At 32.1% G+C, this 22,887-nt stretch overlaps 1 protein-coding gene across 3 annotated transcripts in view; it reads right to left on the bottom strand.

Annotated features, from left to right (window-relative positions):
* LOC140439270 (uncharacterized) overlaps positions 1 to 22,455 on the bottom strand; it is a 77,249-nt gene extending 54,794 nt beyond the window's left edge. Inside the window, exon 1 of one of the 3 annotated variants that reach the window (XM_072529085.1) lies at positions 22,168 to 22,455. In XM_072529085.1, coding sequence (XP_072385186.1) covers positions 22,168 to 22,187 — 20 coding nt within the window. In that variant the 5' untranslated portion in view covers positions 22,188 to 22,455. The remainder of the gene's footprint in view (positions 1 to 22,167) is intronic. The other 2 variants (XM_072529084.1, XM_072529086.1) reach the window with 2 other exon arrangements.
* Positions 22,456 to 22,887: the final 432 nt, after the last annotated feature.

Below are 22,887 nucleotides of genomic sequence, written 5' to 3'. Positions count from 1 at the left end.
TCATATATTGATTTCTGATTTAGTGATAGTAGGTGGGTTATGGGGTAAAAATAAAATAAAAAAGGTACTCAAAGAAATAAAGAATAACAAATCTCCTGGGAAAGATGGAATAACTGTGGAAATGCTAAAAAATGGGGGGAAAACTACAGTGGAAGTCCTATGTACTAATGAATAAAATATTGAACACAAAACAAATACCTACCTCATGGAACGAGGCAATAACACTATTATTATTTAAGAAAGGCGATAGAAAAGATCTGAAAAACTATAGGACCATAACGCTACTGAATGTAATATACAAACTGTTAACTAAACTACTAACAAACAGATTAACAACTAAGTTAGATAATTACCAATCAAGAAAGCAAGCCGGTTTTAGAAAAGGATTCAGTACAAGCGACCACCTGATTACGATATAAATATTAATTGAAAAGGCCAACGAATATCAAATCCCAATGTATATGGCATTTGTAGACTTTGAAAAAGCATTCGATAAGGTGGAACATTGGGCAGTAAAGAAGTCTTTACAAAATGGGAGAATACACTATAGATACACGGACTTTTCCAACATATAATATGATCAAGCAACAACATCCATTAAAATAGCTAAACAAATGGAGCCCATTAAGATACGGCGAGGAGTCAGACAAAGTGACACTATATCACCCAAACTATTCAATCAAGCTTTGGAAGACGTTATGAGGAAATTACAATGGGAAAAACGGGGTATTAACATAAATGGCCAATACTTGAATCACTTGTGATATGCAGACGACATTGTATTAATAACAGACAAAAGGGAAGAATTACAAATTATGATGGATGAATTAAATACCGAATCAACAAAAATAGGTCTACAACTGAATTATAATAAAACGAAAATCATGATCAGCCAACCAGAAGAATTAATAATTACAATTGCACAAACAACTATAGAACAAGTAAAAGAATATGTATATTTGGGACAACTAGTTAAATTAAATAAAGAAAATCAGACCGGAGAAATAAAGAGAAGAATACGGTTGGCTTGGGTATCCTTCGGAAAACTTTCCTATATACTAAAAATAGAAAATACCCCCAATATTTAAAAACAAGAGTCTTCAACCAATGTATACTTCCTGTTCTCACCTACGGTTCTCAAACTTGGACGTTTACAAAGGAAAACATGGAAAAAATAGCAAAGACCTAAAGAGCCATGGAAAGGCAAATGCTGAACATCAGGCTATCAGACAAGAAAAGAAATACTTGGATTCGCAACAAAACAAAAGTGACCGATGTATTAACGCAGATAGCAAAACTTAAGTGGAAGTTCGCTGGACATACCTTAAGACAGAAAGACGACAGATGGAATAAGATGATTATACACTGGAGACCATATAGTTACAAACGAAAAAGAGGAAGGCCACAAATGAGATGGTCAGATGAGTTGAAGAAACACGCAGGCCCGAAGTGGATACAAACTGCCTACAATAAAGAGACGTGGAAGAAGAAAGAGGAAATCTATGTCCAAAATTGGACAGCAAGGGCTGTATAGATAGGTGGGTTATGTTTACTGTAAGTTGCAACTTACTTTTAACCAGTTTCAATAAAAAGTAGCTGAGAGTGCTTTATTTTTAATACATCCAAACAGGATGTGATTGATATCACACTGGGAAATATTATGGAATGAAGACTTTCGTGATTCTACAAAGTTTAATCTACCCAGGTGAGCAGATAGCATTGGTTGTTTTAGGAAATATTGTCCGGCAGAAATAACAGAACAAAATTATAATATACAATAAAATACAAGAAGAAGGCAGAACTAGCGAACTAATTCTACTATTCAAAAAAGGAGATAAAAAACAGTCAGAAAACTACAGAGGTATAAACTTGTTAAATACTACCCTAAAACTAAAATTTTACAAGAACTAATGAATAAAAGAATAAGTTTAATATACGAACAACAGGGTTTTAGAGAAATGACTAATTCACGGATCATTAAACCAATATAACTTTATAAACTAATATATTTAACTTTAGTTTAGATTTAAGTGCAAGTCAGTAAAAACACCAGCAGCAAAAAGAAAAAGGGTTAGTTCAAGAAGAAGGTAAATGATAAGAGATAAACAGAGAGAAGTGAAGCAAATAACAAGACTTACATGGTTGGAAAAGAGCTTTTATATGTATCCAATTTCTATCTCGTAAAACGATTATAACAGTTTTATATTTATTTAATTATAGTATAATAGTTATAACATTTTTATAGTTGAGAAAGATCAGAAAACGAAAATTGTTAGAAAAATACTGATAAATTATTTAATGTGTAAAATTAACATTGTTCTTTTTTTCTTAGTAAATACTATGGTATGCAGTTATTAACTCGAAGGCGTATGCATTAATGGACGAAAAAACTCACCATTAAAGTATCTGCAATAAATCTTATTACAGCTAGGCAGTAAAACTAAGGATGTGGGCAATAAAATTGTTATAAGATTATAAAACATTAACAACAGTGTTATTGTTATTGTTTTATTTTGTACCTCGTAAAAAAATCATAATAGACTTCAAAATTACCTAGATTTTTAGTGTTGGTTCAAAAACTTTCTCAGTTTTTTTAACCACGTCTGTAATTATTTAGTTGATTGTATTTCCTTAATCATGGTTCATTATTTTGTTAAGCATTTGTCATATTTCCACCTGTAAATATTAATAGATGTTAATTTTTTGTGTTTAAATATTTGGGATATCCATAATATATGTTCATTATAATCGTCAGTGGCATCACAGCCCGTTATGAGCCAAAGCATTCTTCAGAATAATACTCCAATTGCCGATGTCTCTGGGAAATATTCTCTAATAATTTTTTAAAGTTTGGATAATTTTCTTTAATTCATCATTTATTTTACTTTAGTTAGTATCCCATCAGTAGTGCTTATATAATTATATATGCACTACTGATATATGAGGAAGAAAGGATACCCAATGCATGGAGAGAGAGAGTGTTATAGTATCATTACATAAAGATAAAAGGTACATTCAGGACTGTAAGAACTATAGAAGGATAAAGTTAATGTAGGATAAAATGAAAATTTGGGACAGAACTGTAAAGTGAAGGCTAAGGAGAGGTACATCGATAGGAGAAGAACAGTTTGGGTGACAACGCATACTTTATTTGCTTTAAGACAGTTAATAGAGAAATACGGAAGAAGAGAAGAGAGCTAAGAAAAAGGCGTACGGCATAGTTCCTAGACAAGAGCTATGGAGATGTATGAGACAGAAATGACATAAATGGGTTCCTGAGAAGTGCGTAAGGCTCGAGAAGGATATGTATGAGGGAGCGTACAACAAAGTAAGAACTTCTGTCAGATTGACCGAATGTTTTCCAGTGACGGTTGGTTTGCATCAAGGCTCTTCACTGAGTTTCTATCTGTTTAATATTGTTATGGATGTATTGACAGAGAAAGAAAGGAAGGGGGCTCCTTGGTCAATGCTCTTTGCCGACGATGTCGTGTTAGTAGAGGAGAGCAAAGAAATGTTGGAGGAGAACTTGGAGTGTTAGAGAAAGGCTATTGAAGAGGGAGGACTTAATATTAGCAGAAAACGGAGTATATGTGGTTGGGGTCAGTGGAATGGCTGTGGACAAAGAATGGATTAGAGAAAAACTAGAACGAGTAGGAGAATTTAAATACATTGACAACTACATAACGGAAAATGGATTGGTTTAACTGGCAGCGAATGAGCGGGGTACTTTGTGATCGATAAATTGGCGAACAGCTGAAAGGAAAGATATATAAGAGTGTAGTGAGATCTGCGTTGGTGAACGGTGGTAAAGTGTGGCCTGTAAAGTCTCAAAAGAGATTCAAACACAAAGACTGCATTGGTTTGGTTATGTCAGACATAGAGATATAAACAATGTGGAATGAAGGATAGAGCTGTTATAAGCTGTGCGGGTGTGTTTCCCCATATTGTTAACACATAAACTCAACTATATATTAATGAATAACGATTTTTGATATCTTTTTTTATGTCTAGTAGCTCAATCAGGTTTGCCATTTTTAGACCATACCATGCTCAAAATACCTACTACAAACTCTCTTTTTTGATATATATTTTTCCCATGTTTTTAGCACTTAAATGCATATGAATGAAGAACGATTTTGTTGCCATTTTCAGAATAAATCATACTCTAAATTATAAAAACTGCCTTTTTTCGTGATTTTTAAAAATATTTTAAAAACAAAACCTCATTTAATTGTGACAAACGATTTTTGTTTCCGCCCACTTTATTCGAGTGGCGATTATCATTTAAATATTATTATTTATGGATTAAATTAATAAAATATATAATCTTTAATTTTATATTAGACCAAAACTACATGAAAAATAAATATTTAAAGTTTGCCCAAAATTACCCACATAAACTAAAAATTATTCTGTGAAAAATTCAAATGATTTTTCTGAGCTCAATTTTTATCAAAAAAGTCCGAAAAAAACCAAAGTGTTTTCGGGCATGAAAATATTTAAATAACAATCACCACTCGAATGAGGTTATGTGCTTAAAAATCAACGAGAAATGCAGTTTTTTTGAATTTAGAGTAGGTTTTAGTCTGAAAATGGCCAATATGACCGTGCTATTAGAAAAAAGGAAAAAATTGATGATAAATCGTTTTTCATAAACATGAAGTAGAGATTATGTGGTAAAACATATATTGTGGGAGACAATATCAAAAAAGAGGGTTTGTCGTATTTTGAGCATGTTCTGGTCTAAAAATGGCAAACCTGATTACGCTATTAGTAATAACAAAAAAATATATCAAAAATCGGTATTAATTAATGTACAGTTAGGTTTATGTGCTAAAAACATGGAGGAAAACACCAAAAAATGGGTTTTTTCAAATTTTGACTATGTTCCAGAGCAAAAATGGCAAATCTAACACGACCATTTAAAAGAAGAAAAAAAAAACCAACAATAATTATTAAGAAGTTTGTCAAAAATTTCCTGCTGACATGACCTAAAATTTTTTTGAAAAATTCATACCTATATTTTTCCTAAACTCAATTTTGATCCAAAAAATCTAAAAAACAACAACGTGTTTCTAGGCATTAAATATAAATGTTTATAGTGAATATGAGTTTCTCATATTATTTAAAGAAAACATGAATTTGATTTTTTCGAAAAAATACCTTTTTTGTGATAGTGGACCCCCGGGGTCACCTAGGGAGCTAAGAATTTGGCTAAAGGGGTTTCTTAAACTTGTTCTTTCTAGTGTCTAATCTCAAATAAGCATCCAGCTGAGTGCAGATTTTACCATATTATCCAGCTGTAGCCTTTACACGTAATTTATTTCGGAATAAAAATAATAAAAGTACCTATAAATAAATATTTGAATAATTCTTAAACATTGATAGGTAATTAATATAATTATACAATGAGTGATGCTTATAAAAATCAATCTATAAAAAAGCAACATTTTTAAGGAAAAAATGTAATTCCTATGTATTATTTATATACACAACCAAAAAAACTTATGAATACTATAAAAAATTAAATTTAATTCCCATTCTTAAACATGCACACTGTTATGCAAACTTTCATAAATCCTTATTTGACCTTTAAGTGATTAAAATTAGAAATACCAATAATAAGCTTGAACATTTCACTTTTCTTGTCTCTCTTAAAGGTCACTCTTAGTTAATTTATATGCTTTTATAATTGAGAATGAAATAATCTAAAAAAACCGTTTAATAAAACATTTTTAAAGCGAATCTTCTATACTGGCGTTGTATTATTTTTTCTCTATAGTAAAATACTGAGGCGAACGTCACGGAACTAGCGTCACGAGAAGGCGGCACGGGTAACGTCACGAAATAGCGGTTCTTCACAGCGATTCACTACTCTCGATCAATTCGTTTCTAGTTTCAATTCAAGAATATCAGTCAATAAAAGATTCGGTTTGTAACGATTGTCCAGATTTAAGTCTTAAATGCCATTCAATTAATAACAATATTGAATCATCTGTTCAAATTTTTATGACCCCTCTCGTTTTAAAATAATTTTATATAAATACTTAAAAATCTTATTTAGGTTATATAATAATTAAATTTACTATCAAAAATGATATTTACTTATATTTTATTATTAATTTATTATTTTTTCTGATTTTGACAGGTCTGTCAGAAGTAAAGAATTTATACTTCGTTACTACGTTAGCAGGTGGCGTTAGGAGCAAACATAATAATTTATTGAATTATTTTAATATAATACAATTTGCTTAAAAAATAAATAATAAAGAAATAATAAAACTATTTCGTTCTTTATTGAATTTGTTTTTATTCAATTATTCAATTTTAAAAATATTATTTAAATTTGGTAAATACAGAAAACCATATATAGCTTCACGCTAATCTACTGTAACGCCTACTGTACCATCATTCATTAACGAATGATTAATGAAAAATAAAAATAAATTGGGAAATTTAAAGGATGTAATAATTTTCATTAATGACGGCTTGACACTCTTTGCAAGAAAGATACAAAATGAAATTGGAAGAAAGGCTAAACAGTTAAAAAGTGAAGAAAACGAAGTCAAACATAAGTTAAACAGTCTACAGACAAGATATATATAAATAGCAAAGGGAGAGTTTAAAAAAAAATGGTCCAAATAAATAAGCAAACTATCCAAGCAACCGAGGACAACAAACTGACGAAATGGAGTGACAATGAATAACGAAAAAAGCGAAGAAAAAGGAATATAAGATGAACAAGAAAGAAAATATAAATCAGCAAAGGAACAAAAAAATATATAAATAGGAAATTAAAGATAAGGGGGGTATATAAAGAAGAACATTTAAAAATTTAAAACATGAAGTAAAAAGATATAATTTATACGTTATAGTTTACAACAAACTAATTTAAATGGGAATATAATCAAATTTTATTTAAGAATAAACACTGAAAACTTTTGTTTTCTACACTTCCATAAAATTTATTACAATTTATTATCAGAACGGCTGTTTTGGCAGAGTCGCCTCTACTTTTTAAAGTATATTTGGAAGAAATTATCTAAATCTTTGGAAAATGAAACTCCCGGCATTTTAAGTCAACAAGGTACTGATCAAAAATATTCGATACGCAGATGATACAGTAATAATTACCGACAACTTAAATGATCTAGAGAGATTAATGGGAAAATGCAAAATATCAGAGTAGAGTGAGAGGAGTACGGATTGTCGCTCAACATTAAAAAGAAAAAGTTCATGCAAATTTGTAAAAAAAAAATTTTAATGAAACTTTAAGCATTAGGTGCAAAACGATGGAAAGGTAAAAAAGTGTGTTTATCTAGGAGCACTTATAAATAAAAATAACGACTAATCTGCAGAGATCTTCTTCTTCTTCTTTTTTCGCTTTATAAGCAATTCTGCTTGTTCATTGGCATATAGTGTCATTAAGGCATGCTGCCAGTCTATTTGATTTTTGTACTTGATTTCTCACTTCTTTGTCCAGATCTTTATAGTTGGACAGTGTAATTCCCAGATATTTTATTTCCATTACTTGTTCAATACTGATGCCATCAATTTCTATTTTACATCTGGTTGGTTCTTTGCTAACTACTATTGTTTAAGTTTTCTGAGAAGATATTGTCATATTAAATTATTTTTCTCTTATGTTAAATCTGTGGATCCGTCCTTGCAGAATATCTTCATCTTGGGCTATCAATAGTGCGTTGTCTGCGTAACAGAGTATTTTTATTTCTTTGTTTCCTATTCTCTATCCTCTTCCTTTGTTAACGCTTTTGATGATTTCATTTATGACTAAATTGAAGAGCATGAGACTCAATGAATCCCCTTGTCTTATTCCGCTGCCTATTTCTATAGGTTCTTTCTATTGTCCGTCTATTCTGACTTCCATTTTGTTGTTTTGGTAGATGATTTCGATAGTTTTAATAATTTGGTTGGGGGAACTTCTCTATTATAGAGAAGATGGATTACATATTTGAGTCTTACTCTGTCAAACGCTTTCTTTAGTTCAACCAGACACACAAATGCTGGTCTATTCTACTTTACTAACTTCTCAATAATTTGCTTTATACCGAATATTGCATCTGTACACGATCTTCCACTACGAAAACCCTGTTGTTTATCTGCTAAACTTATCCTCTGATTTATTAGCACTTGTAAAATTTTAGTTGTAAGTTTTATTGTAGTATTTAACTAGTTTATACCTTTGTAGTTTTCTGGCTGTTTTTTATCTCCTTTTTTTAATAGTAGAATTAGTTCGCTCGTTCTCCATTCTTCTGGTATTTTATTGTGTTTTATAATTTTATTAATTAATATTGTTAATTATTCTGTTATTGCTGCTCCACAATACTTCAGTATTTCGTTTTGTATCCCGTCTTTACCAGCTGCTTTTCTGTTCTTCAGCTTTTCAAGTATTTTTCGAACTTAAAATTTAATTTCAAAACTGTAAATTTATATTAAGTTCTTCCATGTATCCTTTTCTATGTGTTTTGGTTCTATTAGTTCTCTTACCTCCCTTCTTTGACCTCTTATGAAGCGCAATATTTCCTTTTGCAGACCGTAAAAATCATGTTCCATTTCTTTCTAAAAGCGTTTTTTACTCACAAGCTTTTTTTTCTTAAAAGTGCATGTGTTTCGTTTCTAATTGTCTTGTAATTATGGTCTAGCTTAATTCCGGCTTTATTCGACTCCATCACTTTCTGTCATATATGTGTTTCTGCTTTTTTTCGGTTATTCTTTTTCGGAATAGGTATCTCTGCAGAGATCAGCTTTAAATAATAGAGTAGAATTTACTTATTACTAAACTTAAAGACTTACGTCTTTAGTGTACTTTATTACGGTTTCGAAGCTTGGATTTGGACTAAACGTAAAATCAATACAAAGAACTAACTTTTAAAATGTAGGTGTACAGACAAAATCTGAGAATATAATGGGTTGATTGAGTTACTAATGCGGAGTTTTTGAAAAAAATGGGGAAAGAGAAAGAAGTAGAAATAACTGTCAAAGAAATAAAGCTGCAATATCTGGGGACATAACGCATGCTGAGATATAGCGTCTTACATCATACAAGGAAAAATAGTGGACGAAAATAGTATTGGGAGAAGACGAAGTATCCTGGTTAAGAAATTTGAAGCCGTTGTTTGGATGCAGTTCCGGTCAAATATTCAAAGTGGCTGTCTCTAAACTTAAAATAGCCATGATGATAGTAAACTAGCGATGGGACGTAATTTCACTACCGGTGATTTAATCACAGTGAGTTAGAAATCACTGACAACTACTACAATAAACAAAATTTTTTCCTATTCTATTCTCTAACCCTCTCGGTTACTCAAATCTAATCTACTCAATTCTTTTATATCTAGGGGTGTCATATATGTTTGATTGTTTTTATATCTTCTGCCTTTTATATGTATAACATCGACTAAGGAAATGTGTATGAATAGACCTTGAGAAGAAAAATATAGCCTACGATTACCAGCAGTGTAGATTGGAGAACACAGTATTATCATTCTAATCAGCGCAAAATCTAATAACTGATAAACATTGTAGAATACTAACATAACATTGGACATAAAAACATTGAATAATGACATTATATTTCAATTTCAAATAACTACCATACAAAATTTCGTTTGCTCGATTATGATTTCTAAAAATGAAGTAATTATATCGTGAATTTAACAATAACAACTGGAACTCTCAGTTTATTGTTGAATATTATAAAAACGATCCATTTGGATATAAAAAGTTAATTGACACGTTTATGGGCAAATATAATAATTCTAGTCTCGATAATGTGGTTTTGTAGTTTTTGATGCAACATTAGAAGAAAGTGCATATTTCAGCTGAAAGTGGTTTGTTTTTCATCGGTAGTTTCTATTTAGTTTTACAGGATTCACTTCTATATTTCAAATTTTTAATTCTTGTAATTAACTATCTGAGAAACTATTAAAACACAAGATCCTTTCCTCTAGATAATCCTCTGAGTAATAAATTAAATAAAATTCTATATTACAAAATTGCTGGAGAACAACCCGAAGATATAGCCGAACAATATGCAAAACGTATCTTATGCATCTGTTAAACTCCACTTATCGGAATAAAAAAAAAATAAGTCTGCGACCTTATAGAACATATCAAAACAAAAACCGAACAACATACACCTAAAGAAAAAAAATACTCTTTTAAATAAAGCAGAAGAATGCAAAGCTAAGAGTTAATTGTGCTAAGCTATTCGTTTGATAAAAGTTCTACCAGTTTGACCGATGTAATTTTTGGGGGGCAGTGTTAAAGTTAAATGTGAGGCACCTTCTAGACTATAATCATTCTTTTAATGACCAATTTCAAATTCTTCACATTAAAAATAAAGGCATTAAACTATGTCTATTTGAATCTATGTAAACTAATAAATTAAAAATTACGGACATAATTCTGAATGACCAACTTGAGACAAACAGTCTTTCCCTCCTCAACTTATTCAGGTGAAAACTATAAAGTGTAAACGCATGCCAAAAATAGATAAACTCTTACAGGCCGATCTCTCTACTAAATGTCTTGGCTGAAGTCTTCTAGAGGATCCTTAAGGAAAGACTCGTGGACTTTACCACAAAACACATAATCCCCACGTTTTAGTTCGGCTTTATTGAAGATCATTCCACCACAACGGCGTTAACATAAATCGTCACACATATTTCACAAAGTCTAAACGACCACAAAATATCATTAGGCATTTTTCTCGATGTTCAAAAAGCCTTCGATCAAGTCTGGCATGGTGGACTGGTTAAGAAACTACTGAACATCGGGTTGCCATTTCTATTCGTTAGACTTATACGTCCATATGTCACTCAACGTAAAATCAAGGTAAAGGTTCGAGGTCACCTCTCAGCCTTATTTACTCCTACAGCAGGAGTGCCATGTTGGCACCAATACTATACACAATTTACAACAGCAATATTTCTAATCCGCGTAACACTAGCACACTTACTTTACTTTACGTAGATGACACTACTCTTGTAACAAACATCTCGAGATGCAGATGTCCTCTGTAGGTTTGCTCAAAATTACCTTGGCCAAGTCAAAAGATGGGGAGTAACACCTAACCCAAATAAAATACAAATGATTCTCTTTAGACATCCTAATCTCAGCAGTTATATCGTTCACAACATAGCCGAAAGAATCGACCTTAGACTATGATGGGATCGATTTTTATTTTTAGCATATTACATCGAAGTGTGATTTCTGAATACAGATTACAGGGAATCTACAAATGGTACGGCATTTTTTGCACAAATTTCAAACGACCGTAAATAAATAATTGGTTAAAAAAAATAGAACTTAACATCTAAAACAACCATGATAGCATTAATAAGGAAATCAAAACTCAACTTTAAAACCACTATAAGCGATGGCAGTACAGTTAAATGAAAAACAAGGGTTAGATATCTAGGTCCCATTTTACATAAAAAGCCTTTTTTACTAAAAATCCTAAATAAGCAACAAAATAAAATGTTTATAATCCTGACTTTAGTTATGATCTAATACGTGACATTTTTACTTAAGTTAATATATCTTTTTCTCACCTTTACTATTCTAATCAATAAGGAAACATGAATACCAAGAACTTTAATGTTTTATGCTTATTATAGAATGTGGTCTCCTGAATATTTATCATTACGAAATGAATCATTCTCTTCGCTTTTTATAGTTATATAACTGAATACTATTAATCAAAAAATAATTGTTTCTCATTTGCAACTTTAATCGGTCAGATGATCAAGAGCTACAGTTTTATAAGGAATAATCTAAATAAATACTAACAAAAGAGTTATAAAGTCATAAGCAGTATAAACGTCATCATATTCACCTTGATCTCTCTATAGGGTCGAAGTTCTTAATTTTATTTCTCCATATGTCTTTATTTTTAATTATATCAATATTAATCTCTTGTCCCATGATACCTCTTGTCTGAAACCAATCGTTCAATGCATGGCTATGTGCATTAATCATTAACATTTTGGCTTTCAACGAGCTCGTACCATCGTAACCCATGATCGATTTTTATATTATTTCACTTATCTCTAAGTTCGCCCTGTTGTTTGCTTCTATAACTTTGAATCTCTCTCCTCTCTTCCATTAATGCTTTATTTGGGGACTTCTTCCGTTTTATGCTTTTGTTTGGCAGTGTATCTTCTGGCTCTCCTCTATAGCTTCTATTATAATGTCATTCAGGATGTTGAAATCTAGGTCTGTGTTCTTTTTGCTTTCGAGGATGTTGTTGATACATTCATTAACTTATTATTATTTAGCGTATGGCTCAATAAATACAGTAATAATTGTAAAAAACGTAAGTACATAATTCAAAAATACAAACGTAAGATTATATAAAAACGAACATAGACAAAATACAGATAAAATACAAGATAATACAAACAGATAAGGTTATATCTTTGAGTCAAGTTGAGCTATCCATTCAAGGCTTGCAGGCGTAGTTTTGAAAAAGTCTTTTGGGTCCCCTCGATATGCTCTCAATTCACGTCTCCACTATGTGTTGGATGGTTTGATCTGGAGCTCCACAGTCGCAGCTGGAGGTAGGCTGTTTTCCCCATTTATGTAGGTTGTGTGCGCATACTGCATGTACCGTTCTAATTCGGTTTAGGCTCTTCCATATGTTTCGTGGCTAGTCGAAGCCATTAGGCTTTTGGACTGGGTCAATAAGGTTGGATACTTCAGGTGGGGCTTCCTCAGTCCACAGCGTGTGCCATCTGGAGTTAACATTGAAATCATCTGCTGTTAGCTGTTGGGCTGTTCTTATGGGTGGTTTTCTGGATGGGAGTCGGTTTGCTGCTAAACTCGGGATGTCTTCATGGATTGGTAGTTGCAAGTTGCTATTTACTTTCGAATACTCCGTTATCAAGGCCTTTTGTCTTCGTAGAATAGGCGAAGGAATATGGCTAAGGATCGGAAGCCAATATAGTGGACTAGTATTGATGCAGCCGCTAATCATCCTCATTGCTATATTAAGCTGCGTATCAACTATTTTCACATGACGACTACTTAGCCAGACCGGTGCACAGTACCCTGCCACTGAATAAACCAAACTTAGCACAGATGTTCGTAGTGTGTCCTCAGATGCGCCCCAGTTGGTAGCACAAAGATTCTGGATAAGATTATTTCTACTACTTATTCTTTGTGCAGTTATTTGTAGATGTTTTTTAAACAAGAGAGTCCTGTTCAAGGTAACCCCCAGATATTTTGGGTAGGGTTGGTAGGGTAGTGCTACATTTCTCATTTTGACCTCTGACCAAGACCAATTTTTTGGTTTGCCTGTTTGTTATTGAGGTGAAAACAGCTTACCTCGGTTTTATTTAAGTTGGGTATCAGACGCCATTTTGTGAAATATTCATATAGTTTGTTGAGGTTGTTTGTCAGCACGTTTTGAGTAATTTCAAACTGTTTGTGTTGTACTGCTATTGCTAGGTCGTCAGCGTAGCCAAACTTTTTTCCATCAGTGTCAGGTGGGTCCGATATATATAAGTTGAAAAGTATTGGAGCAAGGACTGATCTTTGGGATAGTCCATTATTTAATTTCCTCTGTTTGCTTATGTCATTACCGTGGATTACCTGGAAGTATCGACCAGAGAGCATGTGGTTTATTAGTTGCAATATTCTTTGGCATGAGATTAGTTTGGTTAGTTTATAGAGGAGTCCCTCCTTCCATACTGTATCGTAGGCAGCTGTCAAATCCACAAAGACTACAGCCGTCTTTTGTTGCTTTTGGAAGCCTGCTTCTATATGTGTGGTTAGACTTAGGACCTGATCTGCGCAGCTTCGATTAAGTATGAAACCTGCTTGTTTGAGTGGGATATTTTCAAGAATTTGTGGGCCTATTCGGTTTAGGATAAGTCGTTCCAGCAGTTTATAGCAGCAACTGAGAAGTGCTAGTGACGGTAGCTTTCAAATTTAGCGTGGGGTTTATTGGGTTTTAATACAGCAATTATTTTGCTCTTTTTAAAAGCTTTTGGTATGTTTCCAGTTCTAAGGATTAGTGAATAGAACGCAGCCAACCATTTTCTTGTCCTTTGACCGTATTGTAGCAGGAACTCAGGACGTATCCCATCAAAACCAGGCGGCTTGCCAGTTTTCATGTCTAGGAGGGCTGGTGTTATTTCTTCATTGGTGAATTCGTGGGAGAACCTTGGGTTATGTCCAGCTGTTTGACGTAAGTTGTTGAGTTCCTTTTTTATATATTTTGTATGTTCTTTGTCACGTGGAGCCCTAGATAGGGTCACTATTCTGCTAGCTATTTGGTCGGGGGACAAAAAGTGAGGTTTTCTAACGGTCGGGGCACTTCCCTCTAGCTTTCTAAGTGGGTTCCAAGATTGTCTGTTCGATCTTTTAAAGTCCATTTTCTCCGTTGTTTTTATCCATTTATCTCTCCGGGCTTCATTTAATGTTTGCAATAGGTCATTAGCTACATCTGGGTCACCATTCCCTATATAGTCATTGTAGAGTTCTTCACATTCATTATTCCAGCCTGCGATATACTCTTTGCGGTAACCTCTTGGTATAAACTTTTTTGCAGTTGATATCTATGAACCTACAAATCTATCGTAGCTTTCCGGTGTGGCTGGAAGCCATCTTATAACTTAATCAAGTTCAATAGAGAGTTTTTGCCAGTCTGCCTTCTGAAAATTCCATCTTGGTCTGGGAATGGATCGGCCTATCGGGACCTGGATACCTACTTCATATATTATTGAGCGATGTTGGCTGTGTGAGAAATTCTTCAGGACTTTTCTTGTTATATTGACAGGTTGATTTTGAGAGTTTTGGGTTGAGAAACAGAAGTCTGGGTTGTATTCCTTTCTCCACTCTGCGGATCTAAATGTTTCCCTGTTTTTGCATTAAATATTAGACTAAGGTTGTTTTCTTCTGCCCACTCTACAAGTGCTTCGCCGTTCTGGTCATTGCTGTGATATTTCCACATCGTATAGTGGCTATTAAAATCCCCCATATAAACTGCCGGATGGCAAAGATGAGGCAATACTTCTGGAGGCCACTGGGTTTCTGGGGGCTTATATATATTAGCAATTGTAAGTTTTTCGATTATTACTGTAATAATTTGAATGTTTCCATTGGTACTGGTGTCCACTAGATGGGCATTTTCTATGTTGCTGCGGATGTATGTTATACAGCCGTATATATGGTGATATGTTACACCAAGAATTTCATATCCTGGTACTTTGCCCCTACGTTTTAGATCAGATTCATCACCTACATGAGCTTCTTGAATGGTAGCTACGTCAATGTTATTTTCTAGCAGGATTTTAGATAGTACCTCACACTTTGATCTACTAAGTGCCTCTATATTTAGTTGGTATACTCGGAGGATTCTTCAACTGTATTTATATTATCAGGCTTCAACCAGGTAGATCTAGACTTCTTTTTGATCATACGATATCTCTCTTTGGAGACATTTACGTTAATATGGTCCCTACCTGATGAAAACTGCTTTAGAATTGTAACATCTCTAAAGATTTCTCTTGACAGTGATCATAAAATCGATCTCGTTCCTAGTTTCCACCCGTGCTCTATCATATTAATCTCCTATAGTATTTTTTGTAGAAGCTGTTCATTAAAAATAAATTTATTGCAGCAGGAATCTATATAAGTAAAATTTCACCGCGCTCGTTCCTATTTCCAAACCAAATTTTCCCAATGATATTTCTGTATCATCTATATTTCTCACCGTTTAAATGTTATTTAAAGTCACTACATATTTTGGTATAGTGTGTTATTATATCGTTTAGGGCTGAAGTAATCTCATTGTAGAATTTCTCTATTTCATAGTCAACGTGGCCACTTGTTCGGGCTTATACTTGTATGATTTTATATCTTTACTTTTTTATAAAGTATATCTTTTACTAAGTTTTAGGATGCAGAAGAAGCTACTCTAGTAGAGAATCTTTTTACTGATATAATGTTGTTTTTATGTTTTCTGTGTACGAAGAGGCAAACACCTGCCGTTGTGTTAGTGTTAGTACCGACCTAATCGAACAAATGACCTAATTTCCAATTTTAGGACAGTTATCCTACGGTACGTGTACATAATAAGCTCAAGGTTAAAGTGTGACCACAGAATTAACAAAAAATAAATATTCCAAATTTTAGAAATAACCAATTTGTTTCCACACCCACCACATTAAATAATAGTATTAAAATTCCTTAATATTTTATTTTCTTAAAATTTGCATATTTAAAAGGCACCAAAATTTATAACCATTCTGAAATAATCGTAATAAATTAACACCAATCTATTATGAAATATTAATAAAACCGGTGATGTTGACTTTCTCCGAAATTACTGAATTGAATTCATCATGTATTTAACACAACATTGTTCTGCTCGTAAAGTTAATAAATAATTGAATCAAACTTAATTACTCTGTGTATGTATACTTCAAACTGCAATAAATGGTACTATTAGAGCCAAGTACCGTTAAGAATAAACTGGAAACTATTTTTTTTTTCGTAATAATTTAAATAATAATTAAAATACCAGGAAAATACAATTATATACAGGGTATTTCATGTCGACTGCACATTAACTGGAATTATATATAAAAATCTATTTGAAATCTATAAAATTTTGCTTCCGCATATCTTCAGTAAAACTGGAAGTCACCATCTAAAGTCTATTCGGTGAATTTACACGGTTTTCGGATTAAGTAAGTAAGCAACGATTCAACTGACCATCTGTACAAATTATTGTATATAGGTTGATAGCTTTCAGTGAGTAACGACCGTAGAAGGATAGCTGTTGGTCTAAAATTAATATTTTAATCTAATCTCTTGCTGGACATATGAATTATTCCTATGTCATTCAGCTAAATACCAAAAGAGAGAGTCCATTCAAAAATTTGTAAGAACTATTTTTGGATCACGAACGGTTTTGTTGCTGCCAGCCGCCAATATTACAAAATGTTTTTGTAATATTTGACATATTTTGTAATTTGTTTTGTATAATAATAGTACAGGGAAATAAGCAAAAAAAGACCCTGTTCGGGACCGTGACAAATCCAAATATATGACATTTTTTTTAGTTATTACAAACCTATATTAAGAAAACTTATGTATGTTTTCTGCAGAGATTTCGACGTCCTTTTTAATTATTAACAATTTGGTGTAAAAAATACCATTTTTTCGATTTCTTGCTGACCACTGAGAAGCTTAATATTTGAGGTAAGACTCCGAAAGATTTTCTTTATATAGGCCTATAATAACTAAAAACAATGTCATATATCTGAATTTGTCCACAGTACCGAGAGAAATCGTATATCTCCGAGCTATAATGTCAAAAACAATTTAATTGGTACGTTAAAGCGGCCGCTAGATTTAGGCTTCACTTGACGTGTGTAATTTTTATTGTAACACCTTGTATATTGTTGAATTGTTCGACTCTGTGGTACAATACACTTAAAAAACTACTTAGGACTTTAAACATTACTACCTCTTCTATTTACGAACACAACATCTTAACAATTAAGTAATCGCAGTATACGCAGAGATTCATTAGTTCAAAACTCACTCAATTCACAGAGAAACAATTGGTGACTACTAGCAAGGATGTACAGAAGGCAGATCTACTACAGAAGCGAATCCACATAATTACACAAACACTCTAGTAATGCTACGAACACAACATAGAACTCTACACACTCTTCATAGACTTCAGACAAGCCTGTGACTGTATTGAAAGAAACAAATTATTGATTGCAATGAAAAATCAAAATATACCTGCGGAGCTAACCATATTAACAAAAATGTCAATGGATGGATCTCGAGCTAAAATAACTACAGAAGAAGGTAGCATAAACTCAATTACAATATACACACGAGTGCGATAAGGCAATTCCAAGTCAAGGCAAGAATTAAAGGAACTATAGCCCACTCCTCAAAACAAATAGTAGCATATTAAACAAGAAGCAAGACAAGAAAAGATTAAAAGAAGCAGTAATAATCCTGGCAAATAAAGCACGGAAAAGAGGTCTAGAAATTAACTAAGGAAAAACAAATTACCTATGTTCTAAAAGAGAAGATACCAAGACGAGAAAAATCAAGATAGAAAACTACATATTTGAAAAAGTTCAACAATTTAAATATTTGGGAGTAATTGTGATGGCAAAAATAACAGAAGTGAAGAAGTAGCGAAGCGAATCCTAGAAGGCAAAATACTGGATATATTATAGGCTAATGAAGGACAAGAACTTATCCAGAAATACAAAACTGATAATATACAGAGTTGCAATCAGACTAGTAGTTACGTACGCAGCTGAGACAATGTGCCTCACAAAAAAAGATAAAGAAAAATTTAGAAAGGGCAATCCTCAGAAGAATTATGGGACCAATAAGAATGGAAAATGGAGAAATGACAAAAAGCAAAACTAACTGGTTAAGAAGGTCTACAGATGGAACCAGAAAATAAAAGACCAAGAAAAAGACCCAGAGAGAGATGCGTGGACCAGGTCATGAGAGATATAAAAATCCTGAAAGTGAGACATAGGAGGGAACTATACACAAATCGGAATGAGTTAAAGAAAATTCCAACGAACGCTAACTCATACAACACAACCGGATAATGCAAAAGAAGAATGCGGAGTGATTCACCGCAATAAGCGAATCTGCGATCTCTAAGTATGGCCGGCAAGATTCAGAAATGAAAATTAAATTTTGCAAATTCTTATTATTTTATTGGATTGGTAACCATATTCTTCTTTTTTAAGTATGTTCATCAACATCATCATCACTATCTTTACTTTATTTATCGCTGCTCTGAAAAGATCAATTGAATTGGATATTAACGAGTCTCTTAAATTTTTTAACCAAGACACTCTCCTTCTTCCCACATTTCTTCCTCCTTTTATCTTTCCCAGTATTATCAATCTTAGCATTTCATATCGCTGTCCCCTCATTACTTGTCCAAGAATTTGTATATTTCTTATTTTTTATTGTCTTTATTTCGTTTGACAGGCGTTTGACAAACAAAATAGAAAAAAATGTTCCAAGACTTACAAAAGAGTAATATACCAAATAAAATTATAAGAATGATAGAATAATAGACATTGAAAGAGAAAGAACAAAAATAATAAAAATAAAAAATATAGTAAGACAAGAAGACTATTTATTCTATCAGTAGACAAGATAATAAAAATGATGTGAAACACAGGAAGTATAAACAAGAATGCAGTGCAAATAATAAAATATGAAGCCAAACTGAGAGGACTGGAAATAAATGAAAATAAAACAAAATACATAAACGTAAGCAAGAAAAGGAAGACACAAATGACAGAACTGACAATAGATGCACATAGTTTTGAAGATGTTGAAACATTCAAATATTTGGGAGTACTAGTCAACAGAAGAAATAAAAGTTTAGATATGAAAAGAAGAATTCAAGAGTGAAATACAGCGTTTTATAGAAATAAAACAAGTTGATAACAAGTATAAGAAGATAAGCGGAAACACAAAAATTAAAATCTACAAAAGGACCATAAGACCAATAGTAGTATATGCTGCAGAAATATTTACATTAACAAAAACATTTACATTATCAGCAAGAGAAGAAGAGCAACTGAAAGTTTTTGAGAGGTAGATTATCAGAAAAATACTAAGACCAAAGAGAGAAAACGAAGAGGATGCAAGACAATGGATGAATAACGAAATAAAAGAATGAATGGTTCAAGAGAAAATAGTTAGAACAATAAAAGCACAAAGAATTAGATTGTATGGACACATAATGAGAAGAGGGAAGAGCAATTCGTTAAAAGATATAACGGAACGGATACCTCCAGGTAAAAGAACTAGAGGCAGGCCTAAACTGAGATATGGACAACAACTAGAAGAAGACTTAAGGAGTATGGAAATTAGAAATATAGAAAGAACAATCACAGAGAGAGAAGAATGGAGAAAAGCAGTGGAAACAGCGAAATCACACCAGAAACTGTAAAATAAAACCCAAAATAGAATGATCTCCCACAAAAAAGGATCTTCAAGTGAAAACAGCTTCAGCTTCTTCGGGAGCATATAGCTTGTATATGTATATATATATATATATATATATATATATATATATATATATCTATGTATATATATATATATATATATATGTGTATATATATATATATATGTATATATATGTATATATGTATATATATATATATATATATATATATATATATATATATATATATCTATGTATATATATATATATATATATATATATATATATATATATATATGTGTATATATATATATATATATGTATATATATGTATATATAATATGTATATATATATATATATATATATATATATATATAAATATATATATATATATATATATAGAAAAATTATTTTGTATTCTTTGCCCATTTCTCGCAATACTTTCGTGTTCGTTTTCTTCTGGGTCCGTGCTATTCTAAGTATCCTTTTGTAACACCACATTTCAAATGATTGATAAACGTGTAAAGCTTAGTGATTCCCAGATTATCTTCTTCTTTTCTTAAAATATCTGTATTATTTAAAACATCAGTAACTCTCTCTTCTTCTTGTGGTGCCTATCCTCTGTGGATGTTGGCAATCACGTTGGACAATACAACTTTGTTGACAGCTGCTCTAAATAGATGTATGGTAGTCATTCCTGCTCACTGTCTGATGTTCTTCAACCACGATGTCCTTCTGCGCCCTTGAGATCTTTTGGCCTCTATCTTGCCTTGTAAAATTGGTTGAATTAGTAAATCTCTAATACCTTTAAACACCTTGATGAACTCCCGATGAACATTCTGGGCTTATTTTATTTTAAAACATTGTTTTTTAAATTGTCAATGAAGCGTGTGACATGGCGGGCGCTCATTTGTACAATGAAAATTCAAAATTGTCATATTGCTTCATTAAAGATTATAAAACAATGTTTTAAAATAAAATAAGTCCAAAATAGTTATCGGCAAATGATAGAAGAAGGATTGAACTTGGATATAGGTCCTTCGTGAATTAAAAAAATAATTTTTTACTCGTGTTTTTAAGCCTTAAATATCGTAATTTTGCCCTTCTTTCAGTTGTAAATTGTTTATAACTCGAAAACGATTAATTTAAAGAAAAATTACAAGAGGCTTATTTTATTTAGAATGATCCAAAAAAAGTCCGGGTCGAAAAAATTGATTGTTAAAAAAATTGTTTAAAAAAATTTGACACCTGGGCGACCTCTTGAACTTTATTTTGGGATATTTCATGAAAGTGATTATGCAAAAAAATCCCATGGGAATATTTTTCCGAACGAACCCGAGTTTCTCACCTTGTCTATATCCCTTCATTTTGATAGCAAGCTTATATAAAAAAAACGCCAACAAAAATTTAAAAAAATTGATCTAAAAATCAAAGGCTTACATCTGACTAATTTAAAGAGACTTTACAAAAACAAACTTTGAATTACCACGGCAATTATCAGATCCATAACCATACGTAGCAATTGAAGTGTAGGAGTTGGCAATACGATCAACCAATATTAAAAATGGGAACTAACGAGTAATGAAGTAACGAAGTTTTCACCAACGAAGATTAAATAGACAAATGTGTAAAGCTCATGACAAACTGAATAATCATTTAAATATCCTATTTTAATTGGTACTAATATTTCTACCATGATAAAAGCATGACAAATTGGCAAATCTAAAACAATTAAAGATTGTTGTGTTAAAACTTACCATTGTAATCTATAAAATTCTGATTACGATTAGTCGTAAAGCCAACAATATAAATTCTAATTGTCTGCATATAAAATGCGGTTTTTAACTTGCGATGCGGTGATTATTTAATAAGATTAAGTAAAACTAGAATTTAATTCACAACAAAACAAAACACTTTGTGGCAAAAGTTTTAGCATAGGAAACGCATTCATAAATTACTGTTTTCTATGTAGAAATTTCCTCTACTTATATATTCCAACAAAGTATATAATAAAAGAACTACTTAATTAGAATATGACATGTTAACACGAGTTAACATGTCATTAACATGTGTATGTATATCTAATAAAAAATTTATAAAAAATATTATTAAAAAATGATTACAAATTTGTAATTTTTTTAGTCTATACATATATTTAGTTTTCAATACTTACATTAAAATTTTGGTTGTCATATTTCTCGTCTAACTCTCCTATTGATAAAACTCGGATGAAAACCGACCCTGAGACGTAGTTCGAATCACTAAGGCACTGTGTTTTTAACACTCTTGAGCAGAATAATGGCTCACTTTTCACTCAACACCGCATGTTCAGTACTGAAACGAAACGTCGATTAATCCGTACTGAAACAACTGAAAACAGAAGGTAACTTTCGCTCTTTTGCCCAGCCAACTAGTGACAGCAGTGGTAAGAGGATTGCCACCGCCAACTCACCTCTTATATATGGAAGATTCTGCAATTCTTTATTGTTTTGTCACTGGATGTTGACGATGGTATGCAGGTATATTAAGACAGTATACGCTCACAGAGGTAACTTATGGAAGTCATTATATATATATATATATATATATATATATATATATATATATATATACACAGGGTAAGTTTTTAGTGTGACATCGGTCGGTAATTCCATTGTGGTACAAGATATCCAAAATACTTATTTAGAAAAAATGTAGGCAATGATATTCTCCATACTTGGAAAATATGTGAAATTCTACAGGATAATTAATAACTAAGTGGTATAGCAAACATGCAATTTTTTTAATGGACACCCTATATATTTTTTCATATTTATATTTCTTTCATAATTCTTTGTTCTTATAATATTGTGTTTGACCATTTTTATTTCGAAATCCCTATGAAATCAATACC

The sequence above is a fragment of the Diabrotica undecimpunctata genome, chromosome 4 (assembly GCF_040954645.1).
Source record: "Diabrotica undecimpunctata isolate CICGRU chromosome 4, icDiaUnde3, whole genome shotgun sequence".
Taxonomy (NCBI): domain Eukaryota; kingdom Metazoa; phylum Arthropoda; class Insecta; order Coleoptera; family Chrysomelidae; genus Diabrotica; species Diabrotica undecimpunctata.
This window is presented reverse-complemented; position numbering and strand designations above follow the sequence as displayed.